We start from the raw sequence: 12,107 nt of genomic DNA on the forward strand, positions 1-12,107 counted from the left end.
ATCATTACCGTCTCTCGCCCCGTGCTGCTCGTGTTGAAGCTCGTCTTGAAGCATCACGTAAACAGAACAGGCTGTGTTCAAAGCATCAAGCGTGAAAACATTTGTAGTAAGATTCAACCATTTATTTGGTGATAACCAGCGGGTGAAAACTCAGACATGACGTGACGATTAGAAAGCCACAACTGTCGCCACACACTGTGTCTGAAATCTATAAGGCATGCACACGTTTGCATAGGGTCGGCATGGCGTTTCACTAACACGGTGCTGCCAAGTGAGTTTATCCTTCATTCTTGTCTGTTTTGAGGGACAGTGGGGGGACGGGACGGCGGGGACGAGGCGACTGATTACGGAACACACAAGAAGACGAGTTAACCGATGAAAATGTAAAATAGCAGCATCATACAGAAAGGAAAGGTGAGGAGAGACGACCAACAGTATATAAAGAAAAAACAGTTATAGTGTTTAAATATCTTCCATAATGACATTTACGGGCAAACATTCAAATACGCCTCGACGGCGTCCCCTGCCTCTGACAGACCGTAACAACAGACAGTAACAACAGTCTTCACACTCCACTGCCCAGCACAGAATCATCAATCCCCCCCTCCAAGGATCCAAATATTATCCATAGGTGTATATTCTCATAAATCCATCCACGATCAGTGTCATAGTGTCGAACTTAAGGGTAGGTGGGAGTCGGAGCGGCCTCTGCTTGGCCGAGGAGGCGTTGCGTCTCACTGGCCTGTGAGTCGGGACTATCCTCTGGGGAGCTGAAGGGGGCGCAGAGGCCCAGCACCCCCTGAACCTTGACGGGCAGCTCCTGGGGAAGGCAGAGGAGGAGGAGGAGGAGAGAGAGGAGGCGTTAGCAAAGGAGAGAGTTTGCATTTTGACCCTTGTGTTGAAACATGAAAGCCACAATCTTGTACAATCCATGGAAATAAGGAAATAAAGACGGCTATTTCCGTAAAGAATGAGGAAATACGAAGACTAAAACAGTCTCAGGCTTTCATAAAAGGCTTAGTTTGCTTTATGTGGGCCAAAACCAAAAAGCTAAAACAGGAAGTTGCCCCAAGTGACCCAGACACAGCCTCTGCCATGTTTGTTTCATTTACAAAACAATATTTGATATTTATTTGTAACAACATGTATGGACTGAGGTCAGAGGTCACCCATGATCTCACTCCTCTATAACTCTACCTTGCACTGGACCAGCTGGAGGTAAACGGCCTCTGCTCCACACAGAACCGTCTGCAGGTCCAGCTTCATCGTCAAATCATTGATGTGCTACAGATCAGAAACACATGTGATGCTTCGTGAGAGACAAATTCATCCGCAGATCAAAATGATATTACGCATCAACTCCGATTCCTATCCCACACACACACACGCACCTTCAGAATAGTGTTGAAGTCGTGGTTGGAGCCGATCAGCTCTCCTCTCTGGGACACCAGGATGGCGCTGGCGATCAGCAGGTGGAAGTTGTCGGAGGGCAGACCAGTCCAGAGGACCTGAGAGAGACAAAGTGAGACCGTGATGAGGAGAAAGACTCACAACATCCATAATAAAGAGAAAATGGAACAGTCACAGTCACGATCAATTCACTGCATTGAGGGAATCGGCTGCTGTGGGCGGTATTGACAATCAATCAGCAACAGGCAGACTGAGGGTGATTGATTGATTAACAGAGTGAGATTCCTTTCAGGGTCTCACATCTCCTCAATAGGATTTCTGTTCAGTCCCATGTCAAACAGCGCCCCCTTTTGCTCGATGAGACGCAGCAGTTTCCAGCAGTTTATCACTCAAAACGTAGCAGTGTTAAGAAAATAAATGCTTGATAAATGCCAGAGATGATTGTTGTATAATTGCTGCGCGCTCAGTCACTCACCTCCCATAAGATGAGGATGTCCTCGAAGGAGAACTCTCTCTTGAACCAGATGAGCAGCCAGCGGAAACAGAAGCAGAGCGAGCCGCTGTCCTGGGAATCTGAGGGACGGAACAGAAACTTACTTTACTTTTGAATTTCACTGTTATTCAAAATACATTCACAGAAAATTGTTTACATAAATCCTGACAAATAACGAGCGAGGTGTGTATTTGTTGAATCTTGGTTGACTGACCCAGGTAGTCACAGAGCTCAGGGTCCAGGGCTTTCAGCAGGATACTGAGCTGAAGGAGCTGCTGCTTCATCGCCTCCTGAGACTCTTCAAAGTTCTGGTGCTGCAGAGAGAAGAAACAGAAAAAAAAGAAACAAATTCTGTGACTGCAAACATCAAATATGCCGAATGACCACAGGGTGTGTGTGTAAGGAGTGTGTGAAGTCTAACATCTGAGAGAGAAATCCAAGCTTCTTCATGTACTTCTGATCACATACAGACGGGTGCTACTAACCAGCAGCTCCATGAAGCCTGTCAGACACCAGAAGGACTCCACCTCATTCTGGGTAACAAACAGGATCGGGGCCAGGAGGTCACTCATCCCCTGGACGTAACCTGGAGGGAGAGAGAGAGAGAGAGAAGGAGAGAGAGAGGGGACAGACATGAACTCAATAAAGTCTACTGACATGGAAACAACATGCTAGCTTATTACACCTCATCCTCTCCAAACAATAACAAATGCTTGTGTGTATCATAGTAAGTGATTTCTGTGCACACAGATACACACCGAGGTCAAAGTTGTACATGCAGTATGTCATCAACACGTCGTGGAGCAGAGTGAGTCCTGGGTTGTCATTCCCGGAGAAGAAAGTGTTGTGCCTGTCTGTCCTGTTGACGTCCCTCTCTGTCACAACACAACAAACGCAGTTGAACGTCTCGCTCACAGGAAGCACGTTGATAAGACCAACACATCTTTGATTTGTTTGTGTGTGTGTGAATCACCTATCAGGCTTCTGTATCCTCTCAGGAGGGAGTTCCTCATCTCCTGCTCCTCACTGACCGACTTCCACTGCACCTTCATTCTGAAGTACTCGTCCCTGCACACACACAGAGTGTTGTGGATGGGATTGTGTGAATGAATAGTGAAGTCAAAAAAAGGGCTTAGAGGGGTTGCACAGTGATAAAGCACTTACGTTTTAAACCGCAGGATGTCTTCCCTTTCCTCCACAGTGCTGTTCCATGGATAAAAGCCCAGGAGGAACTTCCACACCTCCTTCCTCAGGGATGGAGTGATACCCTGGAAGAGGCAAGAACAGCATCAAACACACACACGCATCTCCAAGAGAAGGGAAGGGACGAGCAAGTCGCTGTTAATGTGAACTACATCACTGTCCTACCCCTCTGAACACCAGCTCTTTGATTCTTTCTGGGTTCTGCACGCGGCCCTCAGGGTCCAGAAACTCCTCCCACTTGTCCAGAGGTTGTCCCCTGGTTACCTCTGGCCGGGGGCCAAGCTCCACCCCCTGGAGAGATAAACAGAAACACTCGTTAACAATGGATCCTTTCATTCTACTCCACAAACATCTGTAATCACTGGCCAACAGAAAAGGATTTTTTATTTTTTTCTTACACAGGTGATGAGTTCAAAGCCCGGCTCTTCATCAGATTGGAGCGGCAGAGAAGAGTCCTGGCCAGCACGGTGCATGGGGGAGTCCGGAGGCCGAATGGCACCACGGAAGAAATTGGTGACTTTGGAGAATCCGCCAAACGTTGTTGCATAAGGGTCCTGGATGAATCTCTACTCAAACAGAGAGAAAACACAAAACAAGAACAAGAGGATAGTTTTACTTTCACTGTATTACTGCATTGCTTTTACTTCCCTCCAGCAGCCAACAGTGGGAATAACCTTGATTGACTAATACTGCGATGATGCTAATGAAAAAGGCTTTTTCGTCACATGTTGTAACTTTGGTCATAAATGAGTAAAGGGGGTCAGAAGTGGTTTGAGGGCCTATTTGGGCTTGAATATGGATTGGAAAGTAAACCAATGTAATAGGTCTTATCTGTTTGATCCCCCCCCAGCCCCCCACCCGATTGAAGTAAATGAAATACCGAGACGAGATCAGAGCCTCCGTCATCGAGGAGCTGTAGCTCATCAAAGGACTGGGAGAGGGCGCCTGAGTCATGAGGGTAAGCGAGGAAGAGGCGCCCATCAACTGGTGACCTGATCAGAGAACAGAAACACAGACAAAGTAGAAACCGTGTGACTGTGTTAGAATCATGTGATGTGTAAACAAAGCTGCAGGTTTGCATCGCTCACATGATGATGCTTTACAGTAAAAGGCCGACAATAACAATAACAGATTTCTATTTACGGCGCCAGGATGATGTAACGTTGCAGAGCCCTCAGCAGCTCCCTGGTTCCTCCTCTGTGGAAGTGCAGAGGAGGCAGAGGGTGACCTCCTCTACTTGTCAACACCAGGAAGTTTCGCCCCAACGAGAACCGAGCTCTCCGGAGAGAGTAGAGCTCTGACAGAGGGAGGGAGAAGGACCACTGACCTGCAGACACACAAAAGGCACAGCTGGTTTAAATATAACCACCACCTGTCACACTGCACTGAAAATCACACACCATCTGAGCTTCATGAGACAGAAATGTAAACTGTACCCGAGTCCCTAAGTGGAACGTGTTCTCGATCTTTCTTCACTGTGCTGATAACGGCCCAGTCAGGCTCATACCCAGGGTCATAGTTCGTATCCTCCTCTCCTCCTTCTCCGTCCTACTCAGCAAAAAAAGCGTGTCGATAGGAATTAGATTTGGAATGGCAGAACATACAGGTAATCATTTCTAGGTCAAGCACACGGATGATTGTTGACCTTTTTGGTGTACAGCACAGCGGGGGCACTTCGACCCTCGTCCTCCAGTGGGCTCCACTCCAAGGCTGGCTCGCCACACTAAATGACACACACACACACACACACACACACAAGGTTAATTACGGTGCTTGGCTGATCCATTTCTTTATGCAGTACATGACTCACACAGGCTGGCTGACTTACTCGCTCCACAATGCGAATGAACCCAGGGATGGTGGTGTCCTGGTTACTCCTTTTGGCATTGGTGTGAAGGTACACACCCTCCTTCTCAAAGATCAGCTGAGGAGAAGACAAACCCAAAAAGAAAATGACCCAGACTGACTCAGGCTTGTGTTAATTGCTCAGCCGTTATCTAATCAGTCACACGAGATTCACCTGTATGACCCTTGGCTATAACTAATATGCAAACCAAACAATATGTTGTATAATCAGCAACCATAAACCATGTAACCGTCGGGATCTGTTGACATACAGCAAAACGTGACAGCTCTGATTTGTTTGTGTGTAAGTATTACATTTCAGAAAATCCGGATAAATATCCAGACAGGTTCAGACTATATAAGTGATGTCTTAGGGTTTGATTTTGTCTTGGGAGCCAGCATATACTTCTTCTTTACTTAATAAATGACTTTTATTTTTATCATTCTTAACTGTGCAACAGAACAAGACCTAAAGTTGACTTTACACTGGTTGCTTTGGAGCTCTAAACTATGGGAAAACACCTGGAACCTGTAGCTCTCAAGTAGGATCGATAGCTTACGTCATAGACTTGCTCCCTTGCTACCTGTAGCCTGAGAGGCGACAATGGCGTGATTTCAAGCGTTTAAGAATCGTTCTAACCTGTATAATGGTAGTGGAGCCCTTGGATGCTTAGATGATCTATCTACAGCTAACAAGTGAGCTCAACATCTCACATGACATGACAGCGTGGGGACAGCCGGAGGACAGAACAGACTGATCACAAATGTTAATGTTAGATAAACAGCTCTGGGAAAACGTGACAGGACCCGAGGGGCGACACCATTTACTGTCGCGTCTTTACGGTGACCGATGGAGCAAATATCTAACAATCAGCAGAGCAGAATCGTTGAAATAAAACAGAAAAACTCTACGTGCTTCTTTATCTGTCGTAAATCTTAGCTTGCTACAATCGCTGAAATTAGCTTCCCCTTACACGTTCGACTGGTTTTGGGAAGGTGACAAGTGTTACCGAATGATTAGAGCGAACAACAACACTAACAAGAGACGGTGAACTGTTCACATAACAAAAATAAGCGCTTAGTTAGTCATAAATACCTTGGAATTCTCTGCATTTTGCGCCATTCTTCCGTTGCTTGGGTCAGTTTGCTTTTTTTCCAAAACAAAGGTACGTCACGCTTCCGCACGACGCAAAGCCCCGCCCCTTCACGGGTGTCACGAGGCAATGCGAGCCAATCAGCGACGGTTCATGTAACCACTCTGGACTGGAGTAGACTAGGGTATAATAATAATAACCATTGTTAGACATTGAACCTATTATTGTATTTGTCGCGTTGAACCAAAACCAAGTTGTCTAATTAATCTGCTTTTCTAACCTTTACCAACCATTCCTTCTTTTTATCGAAGAAACTAAATTTGGTGGGCTACATCTGTGTTCCGCCCATTATATAATCCAACTTCGCCATGATTCAGAGGGAAACGTGGTAATGTTTACTCAGTTGCAGTCTAAAAAGTGCAATTTGTAGTTACATCAGTCATTTAAATAAAAATTCTACTTCAAAAACAACGGATGAGTAATCTCTAGTACTTGTGCGGTCCTGTAGGTGGCGCTGTGTGAACAGGAGAGGTGGGTATCTTTAAACGTGCACGAGAACAGGGCGAGAACGAGCCCGCCCACTGTACCCTGATCACATGGAGAGCGTGCGTCCGACCAACGCCAGTAAATAGGCGACGTCACAGCTGTTGCGTCAAACTCAAATCAGACCGGATGAGGCCCCAGTGTTGTCTTCATAATAAAAGCATTTGACGCCTGGGAAAAACAATGTACATTTTACGGGTAACAAAACTTTGAGGTGGGATTTCGTTGATTTTACACACAATATTCGGCATGGGCAGCATTTTTACGCATCTGAAACTATAATCCTTTGCATTGAATGTTGAAGTTGCTGTGCAGAGTCAGACAAGCACATTTGTACACAAGTTTCGAAACATGCTAATGATTTTATTAAATGCTAATGCAATTGTTGGATTTCCCATTCAATGTTCAAACAATATAGAGGGTAGTTTGCAAAAACTGTGTGTTGATAACAGTACCACCAAAGCAGAATATACTCATGATAACGTTATACACCACAATTTGGGTATGCAGAACAATATCAACAAAACCTCTAGAACATTTCAGTTTTTAAAGACTCATAAAACCTTTATTTCAATTACGATAATGCTAATTATGTTTGTCAAAGACGGTTTTATTTTGAAACTATACTCGGTAGGTATCTTTATCAACGCTGGCTAGCTTGCTGCTGGTGAGGAGTCTGGGGGAGAGAAACCGTGGGAGAAGGTGGAATCTGTCTGATTAAAGGAAGGAAAGTTTAAGAACGTTTAAGATCTGGAACCGTGGAAGAAAGAAGCCGAAAGGTAGATGGATGTCTTATCTCACCCCTACAATTTATACTTACGCGTCTAGGCTCCTGCAAAAGCATTAAAAATGGTGGTGAAATGTGCTTGCATCATGTGGAGGCTGCACACAACACAGCACTGAACAAACAACAAGATCGTCAACAACAACAACAACAACAACAACAGCTGCTGCAGCATTTGTGCAGGAAAATGCCTCGCAACACATTGAGCTGGTGACGATGACAATGTAACGAGTGAGAGGATGAAAGCAGAGCAGCGTGGTAACGGCTAGCGGTGCTTCATGTCATGTCATTAGCTGATGCAAGTCTTGTTTACGTATAAAAATGCGGTTAGGTCATATTTATAAACGTTGTCTCAGATCTGAAATGACGAGCATCTCTGTCCAATAAGTGTCAGGTCTGATCTGTGTCGCTACATTTTAAGATTCAAGAGTTTTTATTGTTGCACACATTTCCACTGTGTACAGCATGCAGAGAAATGCATTGCTAGTAGGATTTCAAAAAGTAGCATTCACAGTTATGCATAATATACAAATACAATATCAAATAGAATGTTGCGAAATATCGGAAAATGTATTGTAAAGTGTGTGGAAGAGTGGAAAAATACTGATGGAGTGACAGAAACAGGTGTGTGTGTGTGTGTGATCAACATGTCCAGTAAGCTCAGATTGTCTTTGGTTGTCTTGTGTCTCCAGGTATCACCAGCAACGTGGAACATCTGCACCGATCTTCTCTCCCCTGGCTCTCCACTGCATAAGGACCCTAACATATCATATCTTATAGCCACCTAGTGCCTCTGTATCTGCTAGGTCTTCACTCGTCCCCCGCTCCATCTTCACCGGTTTGCGAAAAAGAGCCGACACCAGCACGACAGAAGAAACGCCAGCGAACCTAAAGTCTGATACACGGCCAGCAAAACAAAAGAACTCACCAGTTTTAGCTGTCGAGGCTTTTTTTTCTTTCATATTTGGCACCCAAAACAATTCAACCAACCTGCTCATTTAATAGCTATTCTATTCAACCTTGAAAACACCTTACTTCACAGCACCAGCCTTACGTCACAGCACCATTATGGCCTCCGTCACCAAGTCGTCTGACCCCGAGATCCCAGACAACCACAAGGAGAGCTGGCTGGCGCTGCTCTCCGCCGCAGAAGTGTATTGCCAAAAATCCGGCTGCGACTTGGCCATACTCACGGCGTGTAAGAAGTTCCGGTCGTTGGCGGCGGCGGAGGTTGACGGCGTGAGGAAGCGCGAGAGCAGCAGTGCCTTTCCTCGGGAGTGCGATTTCTCCTATAATGTTTGGGGTCAAGGGTTTCTGGCTGAGTCGGCACGTCGCTACGTAGATGACATTGGAGTGTTGCACTCGACCACTATGCTAACAGCCCAAAGGCACACACGCCATGCTGGGGGAGAGCGAGGAGCCAAGCTGGTGGTTGACCTGACCTCTGACCCTGCACACAGGGGGGTGAGTGGGCTGCCTGCACTGCACACCGCACTGTGGTATTCACGTAGGATGTTTACGACTTCAACTCTTTCCTCTCTGTCGGCTTTGCAGAACTCCACAGGGGACGGCGGGGCGGGCGGAGTCAGTCCCGGCAACAGGCTGTACTCCCAAAGCTACCCGTCCATCTACAGCGGGGGAGACGTCACGGGCCCGGCCGGAGGGCACAATGCCAACGGAGAGAAGGAGCGGGAGAAGAGCGTGGTGGAGCGAGGGAGGCAGAGGCCCGGGATTGTGGAAGTGGAAGAAGAGTGTGAGGAAGAAGACGAAGAGGAAGAGGAGGAGGAGGAGGACATGGATGGGACAAGGCGTTATGGGAATGAAAGTGCAGGTGAGGGGTTTAAATCTGCTCTCTAGGCCCAAAGCACATCAAACCACCAATTAGGCTGAAATCAGTCAGCTGGGAACAAATCAGATTAAAATAGTTACACAACTTGTCCAGAGTCCGTCCGTCTTAAGACGTAAGCATGGATAGATTAACACAAATCTGCCTTGGTGGAGGTCTGATCCTCTGCTTAAGCTCACTTGGGTCACATTATGGTGTGAACATTTAGTGATCAAAGTTTGACCGATACTTTGATCTTCCGTGCCTTTGATGATTATTGATTCTGTTGTACATCTGCCACTTCTGTCCCAGGTGTCTTTTCTATGGACGAGGACTCTCTGTCTCGCGACTGTGAGCCATTCTTTGAGTCTGACGGCGAGGAGGAGAGCACCGACGGTAAGTGTGCGAGATGGTAATGATGATGATGATAATGATGATGAAGAAGCAGCAGCGTCGCTACAAGCAGATGTGTTCGTCCTCCTGATCATGTTTGTGCGTGTTGGTCCCCAGGCTCACTGAGTGAGGACGCCCCTCCCCCCTCCCGCAGCATGGCCATGGGTCACGGCGCCTTCTCCTCTCGTCACGCCCACAACATGGCGCTGGCTCGCTCGCTGCCAGTGTCTGTGCCTGTGTGGGGCTGCAGAGGAAGCAGATCTGCTCAAGGAGAAAGCCACAGTGGAGAGCGAGTGAGTGGGCAAGAGCCTACACACACACACACACACACACACACACACACACACACACACACACACACACACACACACACACACACACACACACACACACACACACACACACACACACACACACACACACACACACACACACACACACACACACACACACACACACACACACACACACACACACACACAAAGCTGATCTATATGATGTGATACAGATATGAACTCACATCTTAAACGTATTCAGACTTGTGTCTTGTGTTTACTAACCTGGCAGATCAATAGCAGGTCAGCAGGACACTGACTTAGATGAAAGAGATTATGAAAGAATCAATTATTAACTAAGCTGTTGTTGCTTTGTTGTCATATTTTGGTGTCAGCTGATTCTTGTCGTCTGTCCCTCAGTCGGGCTGCGCCGATCTGGAGCACATCGCCGCCAGCATGAAGGCCCTGCTGGCGCCTGGAGCCACGGACGGGACGGAGATGTTTGGCGCGCTGCCCCGGCCCCGTCTCAACACGGGGGACTTCTCCCTCAAACACTGAGGCACGAGCAGAGACGGTGGGATGGGGTGGGGGGGACGGGAGGGGGAGATAGCGAAACGGAGGAAATTTGGATAAAAAAAATGAAAAAAAGAAATTGTGGCGGCGGAAAGAGACGTCGATGGGCCTGAAGTGTAAATCTAGTACCTCCATATATTTCACTAACCAAACGGTCGCACACGCTTAAAGGAGCGACAGACATAAAGCAACGTGCTCATGAACACTAACACCATCAACACTCGACCCTCCTCACTAAAACATTTCATAACGGCTACGCGTCTCACACACACACACACTACGTTAGGATGAGAGCCCGCCGCGTCCTGCACCGACCGACGACACTAAAGCTGCACGTGAAGTAGTCCTCCACTGCTGACACGAATCTGTTGTAGTGATGCATTGTGGGTACTGACGGCTGTATGGGGGAGGGGGGGTTTTGGGGAAGTTTGCGTCTTGGTCAAATTACCTGTAGCTCCAGTTCTCCTTAGTGTCCCTCCAGCTTACCATGATGATGGCTCAATACTGTTATAAATTTTGATTTATAATATAGACTAAATTTAATCCCACATGACAAATAGTTGGAACAGACAAATTTGGACTAAAACGTGACTAAATGAGCTTTAAGGGGTTAAAGTTCACCCAGAATAACACGCAGTGAATGAAGCGTGTCATCATCTTGTTATTTTTGGAGGCCAGGGCTGCTTTGTTTTGTTTTTAATTAGTTTTTAATACTTGAACGGGTACGTTGACCAACAGGCCGATCTCGCCAAAACAGTATTTTCTTTTTAACAGGGAGGGAGGAAATGTTTGGTTTAACACGAAGCTTGTGGCTTTTTTGTTTTTGAAAATGTGAGCCAGCAACTCCACACACACCTGATGACTATTTCTACTTTTACTTTTGCCAAACGAATGACTGACTGATGGAACGATTGTAAATCATTGCTGAGCTACGGGGGGGCAGTGTGGCATTTTTGTTCATTTCTTTTGCTTCGAATGTGTTGAAACGACAGAATGAATGAGCAAGCGACTGTGTGACAGAGAGAGAGAGAGATGTGGCTGGATTTGAAAGGAAATGCATCCATCTCTGATATGTGTTCAAATGTTCCGTTAACTACTTTTACGTTTCAAATAAAGGAGCAACACCAACACAACTGACTCGTGATTGTTTCAATGCTGGCCTCCAGAGAGCGCTATGACATCATACAACACATCTTGCTGTATTAAAGGTCAAATGTGTCACACACACAATCTGTTTCATGTCTAACATTTGTTTTTGTCAACACTGGAGTACACAAGACTCTGAGCACAAACATCTTCAAAAGCTGCTTGGTTCTATCTGACTACTGAAGGTCTTAAGACTTAAGAAAGCTCAAAGAAGAAGAAGCGTAGGGATTCATGAAGCTGGGAAAAACTGTGAAACCACAGGAGAGGCACTTCAGATGGCAGAGGGATCCACAGAGTCCTGCAAGTGGACTCACCCGCGTCCCTCTGGGCCAGTAGGCACCTACAGCACTCCTACAGCAGGTGGTACAGTAGGTGGCATAGGCCAGCGAAGTGGTCATCATCCTTCCGGGCAGGAGATGGCGCTCTAAGTCCCTAAATGCACACTGGAGGACTTAAGTGAAGCGAGAGTAGAAGAAGACTGCCCCATAACCTCAAGTCCATTTCATTTTTTTTGATGATTTAA

General features: G+C 46.6%; 2 protein-coding genes across 2 annotated transcripts; one reads left to right on the forward strand and one right to left on the reverse strand.

Annotated features, from left to right (window-relative positions):
* Nucleotides 1–111: 111 nt before the first annotated feature.
* Nucleotides 112–6,158, reverse strand: tbc1d17 (TBC1 domain family, member 17). Its single transcript, XM_076170933.1, has 17 exons — nt 6,048–6,158; nt 4,935–5,030; nt 4,752–4,829; nt 4,543–4,654; nt 4,250–4,433; nt 3,987–4,098; nt 3,505–3,672; nt 3,272–3,397; nt 3,068–3,171; nt 2,877–2,971; nt 2,662–2,778; nt 2,389–2,489; nt 2,118–2,217; nt 1,886–1,983; nt 1,392–1,508; nt 1,198–1,284; nt 112–820 (listed from the first exon to the last, which is right to left on the reverse strand). The coding sequence occupies exons 1-17, from the start codon at nt 6,072–6,074 to the stop codon at nt 680–682; spliced, it is 1,863 nt and encodes a 620-aa protein (XP_076027048.1). The 5' UTR covers nt 6,075–6,158; the 3' UTR covers nt 112–679.
* A 1,073-nt stretch (nt 6,159–7,231) lies between these two features.
* akt1s1 (AKT1 substrate 1 (proline-rich)) lies at nt 7,232–11,571 on the forward strand. The gene is made up of 6 exons (XM_076170948.1): nt 7,232–7,367; nt 8,065–8,836; nt 8,927–9,203; nt 9,510–9,593; nt 9,708–9,883; nt 10,286–11,571. Exons 2-6 carry the CDS (start codon nt 8,441–8,443, stop codon nt 10,421–10,423), a joined length of 1,071 nt encoding a protein of 356 aa, XP_076027063.1. The 5' UTR covers nt 7,232–7,367; nt 8,065–8,440; the 3' UTR covers nt 10,424–11,571.
* The last annotated feature ends 536 nt before the right edge of the window (nt 11,572–12,107 follow it).

Source organism: Genypterus blacodes, unplaced genomic scaffold, assembly GCF_046128005.1.
Source record: "Genypterus blacodes isolate CSIRO-AG114 ecotype Tasmania unplaced genomic scaffold, CSIRO-AGI_Gbla_v1 ptg000234l_1, whole genome shotgun sequence".
NCBI classification, from domain to species: domain Eukaryota; kingdom Metazoa; phylum Chordata; class Actinopteri; order Ophidiiformes; family Ophidiidae; genus Genypterus; species Genypterus blacodes.

What these genes read in the sequence shown, in the direction of transcription:
- tbc1d17 (XM_076170933.1), bottom strand. Translation starts at nt 6,074, where the DNA reads ATGGCGCAAAATGCAGAGAATTCCAAG. An exon ending in CTGTGCTGTACACCAAAAAG is followed by an intron (nt 4,655 to 4,751) that starts GTCAACAATCAT and finishes TTTGCTGAGTAG; the next exon opens with GACGGAGAAGGAGGAGAGGA. An exon ending in CATGTACAACTTTGACCTCG is followed by an intron (nt 2,490 to 2,661) that starts GTGTGTATCTGT and finishes CTCTCCCTCCAG; the next exon opens with GTTACGTCCAGGGGATGAGT.
- akt1s1 (XM_076170948.1), top strand. Translation starts at nt 8,441, where the DNA reads ATGGCCTCCGTCACCAAGTCGTCTGACCCCGAGATCCCAGACAACCAC. An exon ending in TTATGGGAATGAAAGTGCAG is followed by an intron (nt 9,204 to 9,509) that starts GTGAGGGGTTTA and finishes CTTCTGTCCCAG; the next exon opens with GTGTCTTTTCTATGGACGAG. An exon ending in CGAGGAGGAGAGCACCGACG is followed by an intron (nt 9,594 to 9,707) that starts GTAAGTGTGCGA and finishes GTTGGTCCCCAG; the next exon opens with GCTCACTGAGTGAGGACGCC.